The sequence below is a fragment of the Leuciscus leuciscus genome (assembly GCF_965113295.1).
Source record: "Leuciscus leuciscus genome assembly, chromosome: 2".
Classification (NCBI taxonomy): Eukaryota; Metazoa; Chordata; class Actinopteri; order Cypriniformes; family Leuciscidae; genus Leuciscus; species Leuciscus leuciscus.
In genome coordinates this window covers 42,148,836-42,167,831 of record NC_138726.1, presented here as the reverse complement: position 1 = coordinate 42,167,831, position 18,996 = coordinate 42,148,836, and the positions used below count along the sequence as shown (strand labels likewise).

The following is an 18,996-nucleotide window of genomic DNA, read 5'->3' as shown; positions in this document are numbered from 1 at the left end:
TTCCTAAAATGTAAATGCAGTTTTGTATGTGTACATTTTCTATTTGACACTGTGTGACAAGACAAAAGTAAAAATACAACTTGATATTTTTTTTTCATGAACATGAACTTTAGATATTTATTCATTATCAATTATTTAAAATTAATTTAATAATAAATCCAAATGAGGATGTTTTGTTGTATCACATTATCGAAATCATGAGTTTTCTGACCTTAAAAATAACTAGCTTCAAAATGTCAATAAAATAATGATGAAAAAAGAATACTGGAACTTGTAATAGTGAATAGTAAGTAGAGTGACAGTTGGAGATAAAGGTACAATAAAAAATAAAAAAACATTCTTGGGTGATAACGTAAGATGCTGAACAAACGCATAAACTGGGACAGGAAATGGTGTTTTAATGTAAAACATTTAAGAACTAACAGACCTTCATTATAGTCCAGTCATTTTAAGCCAAAATGGGGGTCAACCTTGAACAAAACAGTAAAATACTTAATGTTAAGGTCTGAATGGAACCCGTTTAGGCTACCCATGAGCATTAATACATAGAGGCAGGAAGAAGTACTTTAAACCAGCCTTTATTCATTATTATTGCAGAGATGGGGTTTGGGACTTGGTCCATGGGACTGTTTCTGGGGGTTCACTTTTTATTTTACTACCTTTTGTCTTCTGCATTCTCCTTACCCTTGTCTCCTGTTCTTCCCACAGAAACAGTCCCACAGACTTTAGACAGACCCATATTTAGATTGTGGGATCTATGTTTAGATCTGTTGTGGTATTTATGCAAATTAGCACATACTTAATTAGATTATGCTCCGTTTGTCCATGTTAAAAAACAATAAAAAAAAATTGTAATACATTTTTTGTTTGTCTTGATGTAAGTAATCAACTCAGTAATTTTCATTGTGATATCTCAAGGTTAAAATTAAGAGAGAGAAAAAATGAATAGGCATATGAATAGGCTATATTTGGGTCTTTTTCGAAACTTTCCCCTAATGGGATTCTTCGGGGCTTTTTTTTCCCCCTTGCTCAGGACACATTGAGGATACAAAATCAGTTGAGTTTGCTTCTGTTGCAATTTGTTCAACCTTTTTTCATAAAATGACTGGACTATTACTCGTATGTTGTCAGTTAATAACAGTTCGTTTCCAATCAGGATTAAGAGCGTCACATTAGCCACACCTCTGTAATGTGACGAGCCAATGATATTACCGCACACACTTGTCACGCAGAAGAGCTTGAAGAGCTGCTGTCAAATGACTGACGTGTTTATATTTCATTTGTTTACTAGATCGCGAATTATGTTATACACGCTTTTGTAGTTTGAGTGTGTAGCAAATGTCTGTATGACATTTCAAGTCGGAAACCACAACAGTATTTTTCATGTTGTCATCATAGCGGCCATCGCACGTCTTTGTCTGCGGAAGTAACGTAGTTTTTGTTCTCCAGTGTCCCAGTTAAGATAATAACGGTTATTTTTACTTGAATGGGCCGTGAATTGAAAGGTATGACGAACTCTTTTATCATTATTATTCGTTGTAGCGTGCCAAGAATGAATGCACCCTATTTGTAATAGACTGTCCCAGCCAGGGTCAGTGACCGAGCACATGCCGGTCAGTATGTTCGGATTTGGACGCCTCTCCGCAGAGGGGAAAATCGGAATCGCATCGGGGGTTGTTTTTTTCTCAATGCTCATGTCCAGAACATTAATCTCGGAGCGGGTTGACATAGGCACGCGCGCTTCGCTGTTTCGTGTTCAGTTTCTCCTCTTCATCAACTCCCTGCTGCTCCTCGGCTCGCTCTACATCTGGAAACGCGTGGGGAGGCGGCTGTGCGGAACCAGAAGTGCTCCTTCTGTCCCGCAGAGATGTTGGCGTCTTCTTGTCCTGCTCTTTCTCACTCTCGTGCACGGGAGCTACCTATGCATGTTTTTCCTCGTGGATACTGAGCCACACTGGTTTTCAATTTTGAGTTTTTCCTGTTTGGGGATTTATGTCATCCTGCTGTTCTTCCTGTTTGTTTTTGGCTGCCTAAACCGCCTTCGCAGGCTTCTCTCCCGCAGGCGAGGTGAAGAGGATGCGGTCGCGAGCGCATCAGCCAGCCAGACAGTATTGGCATTGATAGTAACAGCAATACTGGCAGTGTATGGGTTGGTAAATGCAGCCCAACCTCCACGAGTAATTGAGGTGGAGATCCCAGTAGAGAAGCTGCCCGAGTCTTTGAACGGGCTCAAGTTGGTGCTTCTGTCCGACATACATCTGGGACCTACAATAGGCCGCTCCAAACTGCAGCGCATTGTGACTATGGTGAATGAGCTGAACCCTGGTAATTACATCTTGTATCAGATTAGTGTTTGTAAGAAAAAAATATATCATCAGTTACTCACTCTCATGTTATTCCAACCACATATGATTTTCATTCTTCTGTGAAACAAACGAAGATATTTTGAAGAACGTTGGTAAACAGTTTTTGTTCCTATTGACTTGCATTGTTTTTTTATTTTTGGTTTATTGGTCCATACAATGAAAGTAAATGGGAACCAAAACTGTATGGTTACCAGCATTCTTCTAAATATCTTCATGTTCAACAGAAGGCAGATTAGAAATCGGAATGAGGGTGAGCAAATGATGACAGAATTTTTCATTTTTGGGTGGATTATCCCTTTAACATGTACCTGACATTTAATTGTACTCTTTGTTGCTGTAGATGTAGTGGTGATTGTCGGTGATCTGACTGACTCTCAGGTGACTCGATTAAGGAGCGCTGCAGAACCACTGGGACAGATGAGGGCTCGACTGGGCTCCTATTTTGCTACAGGTCAGTCCTTGTGGCTGTATGACATAAAGGGAAATTATCATTTATATGTAAATAAATGTTTTTGTGCACATTTTCGCATGCATTTTTGTGACTTTCAGGCAATCATGACTACTACACTGCTGATGTTGAAGGCTGGTTTGAGCTCTTGCGCTCTATGGGGATTGAGTCTCTTCACAACAGCAATGTGAAAGTGTTCCGCCCAGAACGGACTCAAGACTGGATTTGCCTTGCCGGCATTGATGACCTCGAGGCCCGCATGTTACGGTTAGTCCACAGTGATATCATCTCAGGCTCATTTGAATGTATGCAAATCTGGTGCATGTGCTTTGCACTGGGCTCATGTCAGTAGTGTCGTTTTGGTTAAAGATACCCAGGCCATGGCATGGATGTCGAGAAAGCTCTTAGTGGCTGCAGTGCAGAGAGCCCTATTATTCTTCTTGCACATCAGCCTCATGCTGCCAAACAAGCCCTCCAGCAACGGCCAGACATCAGCCTGGTACTCTCAGGTATGTAAATATCAGCTAAAATATTTTGGTCTTACAGATGCTTTTTTTAAGTGAAAATTTAGGAGCATACTGCTTATGTCCTCTACTGACCAATAAAATGCAATTTTGCGTTTGTGTAGGTCACACACACGCTGGTCAGCTGTTCCCCCTCACCATCCTGGCATTCCTGATGAATCCATTTTTCTGTGGACTCTACCGTGTCTCTGAACACACCATGGTCTACGTGACCTCTGGAACCGGTTATTATGGCATTCCAATGAGAATTGCAAGCCGTTCAGAAATCACAAACATTATACTGAAACGTGCTTGAGAGCACTCGCACAGTGCAGGGATCAAACACACATTCTCATCCATACATATTCATTACCTCATCACCCTGCATGCTGTCACACAATTAAACATGCATTGCATAGCAATGTATGTATAATTCTGTGATGCATCAGTCACATATACCAGTCAGTCTGTTCAAGTTGGCGCTGATTTGCTTGAGCACAATCTTATTTATTATTCAAATGACATACTTAGCAAGAGGTTTTAGTTGTTTGTCATCTTTTTTTTTAATGGGTGTGGTATTGTAATTGTTTGCCAAAACATGCTAGAAATTCAAGCACTTTATTATGAGAATATTCACGTTCCAAAGTGCCAGTTTTTTTTATTACTTTGTATGTATTTGTACGGTTTCTCCCTTTTAATTACAGACCATTTCACACATACAGCAAAGCATCAGCCTCAGAATTTATCTTTTCTACTTCTTTTATCCAGTAAAAAAGCCTTCATATTACAAACATGTTTTTATATATTTGCAAATGTACTTACTGAATAGAAAACCATCAACACTTGTGCAGTGAAAAAATAAAAGATAATTAAATATATTTGCAACTGAAGATACTGTATTTAATTGGTAAGTGTAGAAATTGAGAAGCAATGCATGCACAAACAATATATTCACTTTTACAATTTTATTTTCCTCAAAACAAAACAAAAACTTTAAGATCCTGGCAAACAAGTCTATTTCTCAGGTGGAGGAGCTTTCCTCTTCACAGCCCTCGTCAGCGCTTGCTGTACCACAGGATAGAGTTTGTGACAGCCGTCCAGGCAGGTTCTCACAGCATCAGTCAGTGTGTCTTCCCGCATCTCCCCGTCCGCATTCAGACCAGAAACTTGATTCAGATTGGGAAGCAGGGCAACGGTGACACATCCCCGATTCTCCCCGTATCCCTCCTGCCAGCTCCCACACTCCTCTGAATGTGATGGGTCAACGAGGCACGTGTTTCCATTCTGTCGCAGCGAACAACCCAACACCACATCATACATTTCAATACCGCCATCCGCCAGAGCCATGGAGGCGCAGGTCACTGCATGTGCAAGAATCGAGCCGTCATTCTCCAGAACGATGACATTAACCTCAATCTGCGAGCGTGGGTATCTGTGGAGGCAAACTCCTGGCTGCAAACTCTCGAGCAGAGTCGCGGACAGATCTCGTTCCTCGCTGCCTTGGATCCAGGCACCCCGTTTCAAACAGGAAAACGGCGCGAGCCTGAAGTCGCAAATAAGGCGACCGGTTTTCATGTCTGTTTCGTCCTTACGTTCAATTTCTCTCGGTCCGTACACTGAGCATATGATCTTGGTGTTTCCAGCCTCGAGGTACGCAGAGCCCTTCGCCTGGCTGACCAGCCCGCAGCGCGCAAACACTGGCCGCACGTCTCCATTCCCTCGGACGCCCTGTCTACTGCTGGCCTCGGGAACTTTGTCTGGGGAAAGAAAAAGCAGCGGGGACTGCGACTCCTCCGGTCCACGGATACGTCTTGTGTCAAACGGCATTTTCAATAAACCCACGTGTTTATTGAAACACAACTTTTCAGGAGCGAAACCGTTCAGTTCTTGTTCTATGAATCAAATGTATGGGACAGGACACTGCTGGTTTTGCCATACCGCCATCTGTCGCATAGGCGTGACATGACGCACAGCGGGATTTCGAGATGTGGCAGTGTGGGTTGTTTCATTTCAAAGTTATATTTTGTTGCACATAATTCACATTTTCAAAAACCGCCTCACACACATTATGTAACAACACTGAGTTTGTTTGTGAAGTTCTATTTCTTTGATTTGTTTAAATAGTTTACATTTGCTTTGTGGAGCGCCACATCAATTTCTATTGATAGCTTCATATTTGTAGATTTTTTAAATCCGAATTATAGTATGCAGTGAATAAGTGTTATTTAATTTCTTTCAAAAAGAAAGAAATGTAGGCTAAATAACGCGAAAAAGTCTCAGACAGTCACACAAACAAACTCTGATATGTCCATTTAAAGAGACACGCGCCTCAAGTGAGCGCTGCAAATGAATATTTGCTCAAAGGGTTCGAACAGGGTCGCAAGACGAGCACTAATTGAATTTAGCCGAAGTGTTTCACGTTAGAAAATAACACCGTCCTGACGTGAATTCCTGCTGTTCTAGACTAAAAGCAGCTCTCATCTGATAAGGCAGTTGCTGTAGTCACTCCTGTGTGAAATCAGAAGCACATTCCTCTTAACATGCATCTGTAGAGGAGACATCATTTAGACTCGGAACCCACCGTTTCAAACGCTAGCAAGGCTTTACAATATTTCTCACCTTGGGATGACATTTTTTAAGGGGGTCTTACTTGGGACAGCCTCACTCGCTATAGCCTAAATAGCGGTTTAACCGCAGACAAGTGCGGATGCATTGGACTCATAACGCTCCATTATTACAGAGAGAATCTTCTTGCATTGTTTTTGTCTTTACATACTGAGAATGGAGGAACTGGCCCGGGAGAGTATTCGCAGCATCAGTCTGCTATCCAAACCTGCACGGGGTTCGGACGTCCCGCGGCTGGGCTCATTTGGAGCCATTTTCATCATGCTTAAATCTGCCCTCGGCGCGGGACTCCTTAACTTTCCATGGGCTTTTGAAAAGGCCGGCGGCGTGAGCACAGCCATCAGTGTGGAGATGGTGCGTTGTTAACATTCCGACAAATAAGACTCAGTTAGGCTACTTTAGGGCAATAGCACAGGTATGATCCTAAAAACAAACAAAAAACCTTGTCAGCTAAACCAACTTGAGTGACCAGCTAAGACCAACAACCAGCTAAGACCAGCAAACAAGCTAAGACTGGTTTGTCATAGTTTTGTCCAGCAGAGAGCAAAGTAGAATTGATATTTTTATTTTTTCATCTTAATTTTAGATTAAGATTTAATATAAAGATTACAAATATTAAAGCATATATTACATATTCTTAAGGCACTGATAACTTGCCCTATATTATGGTTTCTTGTATTGAGAATTCTGTAGGCTACAAGCATCTGTGTCATTTTTCAGTCAATCATCTTTTGAGATGTTCAAATGCATAGTTTATATTCTGTTATATTCTGTCTGTATCTTTCACATTACAGTGAGAATGTGATGCTGTTATTCACAATGTGCCACTAATGAAATGGAAGGCGGTAGGTATTTTAGAGAAAAAATAACGGTCTTTAATGTTCATGCAACCCTTTAGCAAAGAAAGAACCCACGTAAAGCCTTACACGGAAGTGCTAATGTGGATACAGCTGAAAAAGAATGTGTAGATTGTGGGGTTTAAAGCAATTTAACATCTTTCTCCCTTTCTCAGGTGTCTCTGGTATTTCTGATAAGTGGGTTGGTCATTCTTGGCTATGCCTCATCAATCAGTCGGCAGAACACGTATCACGATGTGGTGCGAGAGGTGTGCGGACAGAGGATCGGCCATCTGTGCGAGATCTGCTTTGTTTTCAACCTCTTCATGATCTCTGTGGCCTTTTTGGTTGTTGTGCAGGATCAGCTGGATAAATGTAAGTTGTATGTGTGTGGTTCAATATGAGTCATTATGTTTCAGTGTGAGGAACTGTAACAGACAAATGTGTATATACACACGACAATGAAACAGAGAGATATTTTTCCCCTTGTTTGTGTGTTTCAGTGTGTCTGTCTCTGTATGAGACAGTGACGGGAAACACAGAAGGAGAGATGCCATATCATTGGTACACAGATCACCGTTTTGCACTCTTTCTCATGTGCTTCATTATAGTCCTTCCACTCTCTATTCCCAAAGAGATCGGCATCCAGAAATACACCAGGTGCGTTGAAAGCTGACACATAAATCTGTGACTCCCTAAATATTTTTATACCATACCCACTGCGCAATGTGACGTCGTAGTGACGTCATTTTCATGTAATTTTTGGACGTCCAAATTTGGTCCATTGAAGGGGTTGTTTTGTAACGCCAGGCGACGTCTTTTTTCGACGTCTTCCGCACGTCATTTTTCGACGTCTTTCGCACGTCATTTTTCGACGTCTTCCGCACGTCATTTTTCGACGTCCATCCACAAAAGTTTGTTTACAATAAATCGCGCTCAGTGCTCTCAAACAAAACATCGGCTTCTCACACACACACACACACACACACACACACACACACACACACACACACACACACACACACACACACACACACACACACACACACACACACACACACACACACACACACACACACACCTTGCTTTACCTGGGACTCGAACTCGTGATCATCTGCTCCACGTGCCAACGCCCTACTGTTTGAGCTAGAGAGAGTGATATAATTTATGATTATCGCGTTTAGGCTAAAAATAGGTTCGGCGCTTGGATCACGAGCATCTTGCAGTACATTTAAAATATTTAAAATATAATATTTTAAATATTTTAAAAATATATTACATTTTAACTATAGCGATTTGGAAACGTGGATGGAGCAGTGAATAGGTTCATTACACAGCAAAATGACACGACAAACTCGCGTTTTGGAAAAGAGCTCTTCATTTGTAAATTAAAAAAAATTATAATAATCATGTAAATTTCCTGCACCTGTCATAGACGTCCAAAAAATTACCCAGTTCAGGTCCAATGTTGAACGTAAATATGACGTCCAAGTTGGGTCATGGTTGGACGTCCAAATAGTGGACCTAGTTTGGACGTCGAAAAAAATCACCCAGTTCAAAGGTCCAATGTTGAACGTCAATATGACGTCCAAGTTGGGTCATGGTTGGACGTCCAAATAGTGGACCTAGTTTGGACGTCGAAAAAAATTACCCAGTTCAAAGGTCCAATGTTGAACGTCAATATGACGTCCAAGTTGGGTCATGGTTGGACGTCCAAATAGTGGACCTAGTTTGGACGTCGAAAAAAATTACCCAGTTCAAAGGTCCAATGTTGAACGTCTATATGACGTCCAAGTTGGGTCATGGTTGGACGTCCAAATAGTGGACCTAGTTTGGACGTCGAAAAAAATTACCCAGTTCAAAGGTCCAATGTTGAACGTCTATATGACGTCCAAGTTGGGTCATGGTTGGACGTCCAAATAGTGGACCTAGTTTGGACGTCGAAAAAAATTACCCAGTTCAAAGGTCCAATGTTGAACGTCTATATGACGTCCAAGTTGGGTCATGGTTGGACGTCCAAATAGTGGACCTAGTTTGGACGTCGAATAGATGTCCAGAATTGGTCATGGACCGACGGACCCAATATAGACATGATCTGCACGTCTATCCGACGTCCAATGTTTAGTGGGTATAATACCATCAGCAAACACAGGTCTGAGTTAGAAGGACTGCATAGTTCCTTTGCTCTTCCACTTCTGAGCTGCTGTATCTATCATTATCTCTGATCTCTGATCTCTTAACGTTTCTTTATGTTTAATTGCCAGTGTAATGGGAACTCTGGCTGCTACATACCTGAGTGTAGCTGTAATTGCAAAGTATTATTTAAAAGATGAGAAGACAGCAGACCTCACACCAGTGCACAGTCAAGGGTGAGTAGTTATATATACATGTTTGCCGTTAAGTTGTGTGCATGCATACATTGTTCATATCAGTGGTTTATTTTGGTTCTTGTGTTTGTAACAGATTGAACTCATTGGCCTCCATGTTCAGTGTGGTTCCTACCATCTGTTTTGGTTTCCAGGTCAGATTCTATTTATTTCTTTACATCACTGGTGCACTATTTGCAACTTTCTCTCTTGTACTTTTGACCATTACGACTGCTCAAAGCTCACACACTGTAATCATTATTTATATTACAGTGTCATGAAGCTTGTATTGCAATCTACAGCAGCATGGAAAACAAAAATATTACACATTGGGTTTTCATCTCAGTCACATCTATGATTTTCTGCCTGCTTATTTATACTCTCACAGGTGAGTCAAATCACTATACTCTATGATATGCACATATTTGTAGAGCATTAGTTACCTGTATTATTATAATAAATATTTTCCAGTGAGTTTTTGTATTAAACTGAAAGTCTGACACTTGGTTGCAATATGGCAGGTGTGTTTGGTTTTCTTACATTTGGACGGGAAGTAGCCTCAGATATCCTGATGTCATATCCTGGAAATGATGTAGTGATGATTATTGCTAGGCTGCTGTTTGGGATTTCGATCATCACCATCTATCCTATAATTTTGCTTTTGGGAAGGTACTGTAAACTACAAATAAATGTGCATAGCTCACTGCACACACACACACACACACACACACAGTGTATACACACTCATGTGTCAATGTCTTGTTCACAGGTCAGTGATTCTAACACAAATATTGCGCTTTTGGGAAAGACGGGCCATAATGACGTCTGTGTTTGAGAGTCGGTGCCGTCTGATACTAACACTTCTCTGGATCACTGTGACTCTTCTCATCGCCATCTGTGTACCAGACATGAGTGAGGTCATCAGCGTAATCGGGGGAATTAGTGCCTTCTTTATATTTATCTTTCCTGGTGAGACACTCAATGGAACAATTACAATCTCACCAACTCACAAGCATGCACACATACTCTACCATTCAAAAGTTTGGGGTTGGGAAGATATACCAAAAAACTCACAATCATGCACACATACGCTACCATTCAAAAGTTTGGGGTTGGTTATATTGTGAAATATTATTACAATTTAAAACAACCTTTCTATTTAAATGTAGCCTATTTTAAAATGTAATTTACTCCTGTGATGGCAAAGCTGAATTTTCAGCATCATTACTCCAGTCTTCAGTGTCACATGATCCTTCAGAAATCATTCTGATACATTGATTTGTAGCTCAAGAAACATATCTTTATTATGATCAATGTCAATAATATTGAGGTTATTGAATATTTTAAAGGAAACCACAGATTATTCAGTGAATTTAAATAATTTATTTGAAATCGAAGTCACAAATAGACCATGAAATGGCATTGACCAAGCTGACTTTTTGCAGGACTGTGCCTCATTTTTGCCATGCAGACAGAACCTATAAATCTCAGGATGAGGTGCGTAACATCTATGTTGTCTTATGTGTAAAGAAACCAGAGGAAACAGCCAGGAAAATTGAATTGATGACTATATTATTTTTCATCATATATTGATGGCACTTCTAAGCATTGATTTGAATCACTTTCTCTTTTTAATACACACTTTCCCTCTATCATTTTGTTTGTTTCTTTCAGAATCTTCTTGACAGGTTGGGGTGTGGTGACTGTCATTACTGGAGCTTTTATCTTTGGCCAGAGCACAACTATAGCTGTTATGGAGTTGATGCACAAGTTTTAATCTTCTTCATCATCATAATTTGCAATATCATTACCTCAGAAAAATGTCTATACATTTGATTGATGGATGATAAACATTATGATACTTCAAACTGAGGATGAGTGGCAACTATGTACTTTTAGAAGAAAATGTCTCCACAGTACTGTTACTGCTCAGTTTTATTTTTTTTATTTTTTTGTGGCTAAGACCATGCATATGAGGATTTTTGCTTATATGCTGTATTTATTATTTTGTGTAGGTTTGGACAAGAATAATATTTTTGTTTTTTCAAATGCATTATATGGAATGACTGTAAACTATTTGGATAATAATGGACAGTATGAATGCTAATGTTCAACACAGTAATTCTTTATATTTGTAATAACTTATTAAAGTGAATTAACATTTTGTCTAAATGTGAGTGAAATTGAATAAACTATGAAGATAAAAACACATTTGAAATGTCTCAGGGTGATAGACCTATCGTAGGCTACTGTAATCAAGAGTTAAAAAAATAGGCTTTCAAAATAGGTTTAAATGTGTGTCAAGTTTCATAGGACAAAAGGATGGTTAAATAATGGTGGTAAGAAAAGGAAATCAGTGGGTGCGGTAAGAAAACTGATATGATTCCGAAACACATGAGGTCACATGACTAGGAACCGGAAGTAACCTTAGCCGTTGTGCTGTTTCAAGCGCAGCGCTGAACCCTCTTAACCTATTTCGAAGAAAACGCGTACAATAAATGCTTCCATAATTGTTGATCTATGTTGCTTATACGAACCGATTGACAGCCGTATGACTCTCTCATGGATGACGTGTGTTGATAGCGTCTGAGGGTGAAGTGGTAGCACTAGTTATTGATTGAATTAGCAGGTTAGCCGAGCTCCATCATGACAGTGGCGGTGTTTTTCGGCTGTACGTTCATCGCTTTCGGCCCGGCCATCAGTTTGTTTCTGTTTACAATCGCCCGGGACCCGCTGCGTGTGATCTTCCTCATAGCAGGGTGAGTATCAGGGCAGATGTGCGGCTTAGTGTGGCTGAAAGTCCCGTGATATACAGCACTTCACTTGGGCTGAGAACTGCCCTTCACTTCTGCTGCTTTAGTGAAATCACTAGGATCTCAAGCTTATTTTGATTACTATTAAATCATGACAAACTCACGCATCTTTGAATGAATGAAGGAAGAAGTTTTGAAATCTTAAGATATTTAAAGGAATAGTTAACCAAAAAAAAAAAAAAAAAAAACTACTGTTCAAAAGTTTGGGGTTTAATTTTTTATAGAAATTAATACTTTTATTCAGCATTAAATTGATCCAAATATTTCACATTTTACTGTATTTGTGATAGAATAAATGCATCCTTGTGTTGTGAGCATAAGAGACTTTCAGAAACATCGTACCGACCCCAAACTTTTGAACTGTAGCATGGGGAACAACAGGGTAATTTTAGAAATCATTTGTGGCTGTGCTGCTCCTTTAAGAGATTTGCACTAACAAGCAATGGAATGGGGAAGCCCTACAGTGTTTGTAAGATGATTGTGTTTGTTTTAGGGCGTTCTTCTGGCTGGTGTCTTTGCTGCTGTCCTCTCTTGTGTGGTTCATCACAGTTCAGATCAGCAACAAGAACAGTGCCACTCAGCAGAGAGGGCTGCTCATTTTTGGAGTCGTGCTCTCTGTTCTGCTCCAGGAGGCTTTCAGATATGGTTACTACAGATTGCTGAAGTAAGAATTATCCATCCATTTTCCTTGTTTGAAAGGAGATGCATAATCAATAAGCCTAAATATAACAGCATATCGTGTTCTTGAGCATTAACTGCATTGATATAACATTTAAGTTTTGTGTTCATTTATATGCTAGTTTACACATCAATGCAAACAAAATTCACCTTTAGGTATACACATTTGAATGTACAGTGTTTCTCTTCTGTGGGAATGGAAGCAAAAATATTGATGACTCATGTGGCACTAGATAGATTTTTGTCCAATCAAATGCTCTCTAGAATGAAAATGTTCCTCCCCTGCAACTGACCAAGAAGTAGTGAATCATGGTTCATGGCTATGATGACATAACTAAACATAATTGCTTTTCTTGAAAAAATCAAAACCTCCCCAAAAAAAGAAGAGAAAGGCGGTATTCAAAAGTTTGGGGTCAGTATGTAAAAAATTTAAAGAAGTCTGTTATGCTCACCAAGGCTGCCTTTGTTTAATCAAAAATACACTAAAAAGAGTGATATTGTGAAATATTATTATAATCAAAAAAAATAATTCCCTGTGATTGCAAAGATGAGTTTTCGGTAGTCGTTACAGTGTGTGCAGAATTAGTAGGCACGTTGATTTTCTGATCATATTTATTTTCCAGTCTCATTTTACTAATTTAAAACATTAATCTTAATAACTACTATTAATTTTATATTTAATTGTTCATGAAGGCTGGAAATAAAAAAATGCCTTATAGTCTGGTGTGCGTAATTATTAGGTACGTTTTCTTTTACAGATGAAATAAGCCAAAAAAGAGATTTCACTCAGACTGAAAAGTCCAAAATTATTTTTATAAGGTCCCATATTGTCAAAACTGAAATTTCCTGGCTTTTTTCATGATTACAGAGGTCTTGGGGCTATGAAAAACTACCATATAAGTTTCAAAACAGTCAATCCACAGACAAATGCACACAGCCTGCATAAGTAGCTGTGCCTTTTCACAAGCCGTTGTGACTTCCGTATAAATGTGACGTCAGAACTACTCAGTCTCCACCCCGAGCACTGCCCACTGTCAGGAAACTACATTGCACAGGCTTCCGAACAACATTAATATAAGAGAACAGTGGCTAATGTTTATTTATTTAGAAACGCCACAGCAATTTAGTTCAACCTTAACCGTCTGTTCTGCACAGTTTACAAGTGACTGCTTCGTCAATCAGGCTCAGTTCAATGCCGGTTTTTCAAAGAAGCTTCTCCTCAAAGATGCTGCAGTCCCTACAGTTCATAGTTTTACAAGTTTACCTTGGGCGTCAATTGCAGCATGTGTTCTCGTGTTCTCTGGGCATCCTTGCACATTAAGTACACCTTTTACAGAAAAAAGTAACATTGTAAAAGAAATTGTAGCACGTCAACTTACTGTATCAGTAGGAAAGCAATAGTTACATAGCTTACTCCATTCGGTGTCTGTCTGCTAATGTTACATATTATAAAGCAGTTAAGTGTTTCAAAATCAATGTATAACTAGCTATTAACGTACATATTTTGGAGATTTAAATCGAATTTGACAAGAAAAAAAAGAGTTTGTTTACAGACAAATTAATTTACAGTTTAAATTAGCGTTAACGTTAAATCTGTGCGCAGCATTGATGTAATGGTAATTATAATACTCTTACAATAACGCCGAAAGTGAGGTGGTTGTTTGTCTCTTGTCGTCGCCGATTCGGGGTCTGATTCCGGCTCGAACATGTAAGGCCGGATAACATTTCCCTCAGCAACGTCCATCATTACAGGTGTTTTATTTACCTTGCTTGTGAGCATCAACATGCCACAGCAGACTACAGCATACATGACCCTAGTTACCTGTGGTTGGCCTGGCCGTGCGTCACTCAGAAAACAACAGGCCAATCAGTCTGGAGAGGCTCATGAATATTAATTAGGCTGGCCAAAATCGACCTGTTCTAACAGAGCTCCTGAGAAAGGAGCTATAAAAAATATATTGGGATGGTTTTTGGTACTTATACCGCAAATATATATTCTTAAAGGGATAGTTCACTTTGAAATAAATTTTTGGTATGTTTTAGCTTACCTCAAGGGCATCCAAGATGTTGGTGTCTTTTTTTCCGCAGTAGTTTCAATTTTGATATTTTTAGGTCAAACCGTTCTTGTCTGTCAGTCATATAATGCAGGTCGATGGTCACTGTCTCAAAGAGCATGCACAGAGTCCAAATTAAAACAATTCCCTGTCGTCCAAATTAAACAATTCCCCATCGTAAGTACACATTGATGGCCTAAGACACGAAACGAGCGGTTTGTGTGAGAAAACGAACAGTATTTATATCGTTTTTACCTCTTATACACAGCCATGTCGAAGTGATCTGATCTGACGTGTACGCAGACTGGTGCATAGATATATACACACTAGAGGTCGCCTTGTCTACGGCAGTTCATTGGAACGAATGTCTTTAAGGCGACATCTAGTGTATATATCTATGCACCAGTCTGCGTACACGTCAGATCAGATCACTTCGACATGGCTGTGTATAAGAGGTAAAAACGATATAAATACTGTTCGTTTTCTCACACAAACCGCTCGTTTCGTGTCTTAGGCCATCAATGTGTACTTACGATGGGGAATTGTTTAATTTGGACGATGGGGAATTGTTTTAATTTGGACTCTGTGCATGCTCTTTGAGACAGTGACCATCGACCTGCATTATATGACTGACAGACAAGAACGGTGTGACCTAAAAATATCAAAATTGAAACTACTGCGGAAAAAAAGACACCTACATCTTGGATGCCCTTGAGGTAAGCTAAAACATACCAAAAATGTATTTCAAAGTGAACTATCCCTTTAAGGACATGACAACCTCAAATAAAACTTCAGAAAGGTGTACAATATGGGACCTTTAAATGCCCATGAGAAGGATGCAATACTAATGCAATACTAGAAATTGCAGTTAAGGCATGACCATTGGACAGTGAAATGCTCATTGGGTCAGCAGGGTCAGACAAAAACAGGTGGATAAAAGACACATGTTAACTGGAAAATAATTAAGAATTAAGGAGGAGAATTAAGTGAGAAACCATCAGGAACCCTTTAGTCTCCAGCGCCACCATTTTCCAGAACTGCAACCTACCTGGAGTCTCCAGAAGTGCAAGGTGTCAGGATCTCAGAGACTTAGGTTAGGTAAAGAATCCTAAAAAATTACCCCCACTTAATAAGAATCACAAGCTGAAGTGTAGTAAAATACATGAAGACTGTTTTTTGCTTGGTGGCGCTGGAGACTAAAGGGTTCCTGATGCTTTCATTAATTCTTAATGCTTAATTCTTAATTCCCACTGAGCATTTCACTGTCCAATGGTCATGCCTTAACTGCAATTTCTAGTATTGCATTAGTATTGCATCCTTCTCATGGGCATTTAATAATTTTTAACTTTTCAGTCTGAGCTAAATCTCTTATTTTATCTGCGAAAGAAAATGTGCCTAATAATTCTGCACACCTGAATATAAGGCGTTTTTTATTTCCAGCCTTCATGAACAATTATATATCACTTATAAATGATTAAATACAAAATTAATAGTAGTTATTAAGATTAATGTGGTTTGAAATTGGTAATATGTAACTGGAAAAAAAATATGAACAGAAAATCAACATGCCTAATAATTCTGCACAGTACTGTACATCAGTCTCATGTGTCACGTGATCTTTCAGAAATCATTCTAATATGCTGATTTGATGCTCAAGAAACATTTCTTATTATTATCAATATTTTTGTTGAAACCATGATGCATGTTTTTAGGACAATTTGATTGATAAAATTCAAAAGAACAGTGTTTATTTAGATTTTTTTTAATGAAAAGATTAACTTCTTTAAAAAAGTCCTCGTCAGGTTTCATGGAGTCTTTAAATAACTAAAAGATTACGTCAGTGATTCACATTGGCATTCAGTATTGGTGTTGTGTAGGAGGGTGGATGTTAATATCTGTTATCGTATCTCTCAGGAAAGCAAATGAAGGGCTGTTGACGCTCAGTCAGGAGGACACAATGCCCATCTCCATGCGGCAGCTAGCTTATGGTAAACATCCATCACATGCCTCTCCTAGTAGTGCAATAAACAGCCGATGTTTGTTTAACTGTGTGTGTCACTGGTTTGCAGTATCAGGTCTGGGCTTTGGCTTCATGAGTGGTGCGTTCTCTGTGGTCAACATACTCTCGGACTCCTTGGGTCCAGGAACTGTCGGTATTCATGGTGACCCTCAGCATTACTTCATATCCTCAGGTAATGAGATGGCAGTTTTTGATTAAACCCAGAGAATGATATCAGACGTTCATGGTGTGCTTTTCCTCCTCAGCCTTTATGACACTGGCCATTATCTTGCTGCATATGTTCTGGGGGGTTGTTTTCTTCGAGGCGTGTGAGCGACAGAGATGGTGGGCTCTTGGAGCTGTGGTCATCAGTCATCTTGTAGTATCATGCCTGGTAAGTTAACACACATCATACAGTAAACCTTTTTCAGCTGGACCCCTAAGATGTAAAATATTTTCTTGAAGTATCCCCTGAGATTTTAAGTTAATACTTCAATAATTCAACGACACATTCGCATGTTCATGGTTTTCTGACGTTGGTTAATGGTCACATGACATGCAAGTAAACATAAAACTTTTTTAGTTAGTGTGTGTGTGTGTGTTATTTTAGTTTAATTATAGTTTAATAATTAATTTTATTGTAGTTTTCATGTTCATTTTAGTTACATTTTGTTTTTTTATTTTTTATAAATATTGCTATGTAGGTTCAATTTATGTTTATTTTAGTTTTAGTTAATTTTAGTTTTTTAGTTAATTTAGTTTATTGCCAAGGCAACATTTCTACGTTTATTTTCAACTAATATTTTTTTTTTTTATTAATTTAGATGATTTTAATAGTTTTAATTTTAGTTAACGATAATAACCCTGTTTTGATTTTAAAATTGTTTATGTATAGGGCTGCACATATATTGGGTTGTTTATTATTAATATTATATTGTTTTCATTCTTATTATAAAAATATATGACATAAATATTACGGTTGTAATTGCATGAAATGCATTTACAATACATGCATGTTATTAAAAGTCTTTGATTTTATACTTGCACCAAACTATATCACCATTTCAGTTTATTTCAATTAGTAGTGCAAGTGCAGCCACATTTACTCTTTTTAATTTTACATTTGATTCAATTATCAGCTTTTCATCAACTTACGAAACCCCATTTGGGAAACCCTGCACTAGTAATGCATTACTCAGTATAGCAACAGACACGACTAATACAGCTGACTATCTATGATCACAAGTGCATCATGTGAGACATTGGTTCTTTTTTTTCACCCCCACAGACATTTGTGAACCCACACTATCAAGGCAGTCTGATCCCGACCTACATCATACTGTCTGTCATGGCGGCCTGGGCGTACTTATGTGCTGGAGGATCTTTGAGGAACCTCAAACTCTGCCTTACCTGTAAAGATAAAGACTTCCTGCTGGCCAATCACAGGCCCAGATAACCCATCAACTACAAACAGGACTTTCTCCAAAGACCGGCTCACTGAGCCAGTTGGCCGACGACACGGCCAGCAGCCCTGGACTCTGGGAGGCTTATGGTCTAGGTAGTCTGCGTTGCAGAATAACAGGAATTTCAGATCAGTCTGCAGATCTTGCACTTTCTGTAATTACCTCCTCTTTTGTTTTCTGTTCTGTACCTCATGTTCTGTGTGTGAGAGAGACACTGAAACCATGTAAAAGACAGAGATTGTGTGTGTGTGTGTTTTATACTAAAGAATTATGTCTAGAGCTGCTTTCATATGTGATTCTTTCCTCTGTAGCAGATTTTAAATGAGGTCTTGTATAGGTTTGGCATTTAAATAGTTTACTTGTCAGGGTTTCTCCCTTGTATTTTGTTTAACTGACCAATTAGGTTCAAATCATCTGCTAATATCATGTCATGAGTCTTAGAACAGATCTCATATTCTCTGGAGTGTGGCGTTGTGCTGTCCTTTTAATTCTGTAATCTTGTCTTTTAAAATATCCTCCTCAACCCTCCCTAGGGCAGCAGTTTAATTTTCCCGTGTATCGCCATCCCAGTGGTACTTAAATGCATTTAAATTGCTTGGGCTTGAATGAGCAATGCAATGACCATGCTTCAATAAAACCACTGCTCTGAATCTACTCTACAGGAAGCTCGAATGATTTTAAAACCCAAGTGGGGTCAGTACAGTGGTATCGGTTTAGATGTCACTTTTATTGGACTCATATGCTTTTAGTTTCTTTTTATGACATTTTCATTCATAATAAAGTAGGTTGAGCTTGAATCCATTGTAATTGTATTCTTTCTTTCATGTGCATTTTGTTCTGAATAA

General features: G+C 39.0%; 4 protein-coding genes across 5 annotated transcripts; 3 read left to right on the top strand and 1 right to left on the bottom strand.

The window, feature by feature from the left end:
- Positions 1-1,193: 1,193 nt before the first annotated feature.
- On the top strand, positions 1,194-4,195 carry tmppe (transmembrane protein with metallophosphoesterase domain). Its single transcript, XM_082150288.1, has 5 exons — positions 1,194-2,325; positions 2,707-2,817; positions 2,916-3,081; positions 3,184-3,323; positions 3,443-4,195. The coding sequence occupies exons 1-5, from the start codon at positions 1,557-1,559 to the stop codon at positions 3,631-3,633; spliced, it is 1,377 nt and encodes a 458-aa protein (XP_082006414.1). The 5' UTR covers positions 1,194-1,556; the 3' UTR covers positions 3,634-4,195.
- On the bottom strand, positions 3,983-5,244 carry exosc6 (exosome component 6). The gene has a single exon (XM_082150363.1). It carries the CDS (start codon positions 5,142-5,144, stop codon positions 4,332-4,334), a length of 813 nt encoding a protein of 270 aa, XP_082006489.1. The 5' UTR covers positions 5,145-5,244; the 3' UTR covers positions 3,983-4,331.
- slc38a8b (solute carrier family 38 member 8b) lies at positions 5,192-11,355 on the top strand. Of its 2 annotated transcripts, none has more exons than XM_082150299.1 (10): positions 5,192-5,312; positions 6,955-7,153; positions 7,282-7,438; positions 9,043-9,147; positions 9,242-9,299; positions 9,418-9,532; positions 9,666-9,813; positions 9,914-10,113; positions 10,590-10,641; positions 10,819-11,355. In XM_082150299.1, the coding sequence occupies exons 1-10, from the start codon at positions 5,280-5,282 to the stop codon at positions 10,919-10,921; spliced, it is 1,170 nt and encodes a 389-aa protein (XP_082006425.1). In that variant the 5' UTR covers positions 5,192-5,279; the 3' UTR covers positions 10,922-11,355. The 2 variants fall into 2 exon arrangements, with proteins under 2 accessions (XP_082006425.1, XP_082006424.1); XM_082150298.1 differs by lacking the exon at positions 5,192-5,312 and adding an exon at positions 5,352-6,296.
- Positions 11,356-11,545: 190 nt separating this feature from the next.
- aph1b (APH1B gamma secretase subunit) lies at positions 11,546-18,948 on the top strand. Its single transcript, XM_082150374.1, has 6 exons — positions 11,546-11,903; positions 12,451-12,621; positions 16,604-16,677; positions 16,759-16,881; positions 16,955-17,082; positions 17,977-18,948. Exons 1-6 carry the CDS (start codon positions 11,791-11,793, stop codon positions 18,142-18,144), a joined length of 777 nt encoding a protein of 258 aa, XP_082006500.1. The 5' UTR covers positions 11,546-11,790; the 3' UTR covers positions 18,145-18,948.
- Positions 18,949-18,996: the final 48 nt, after the last annotated feature.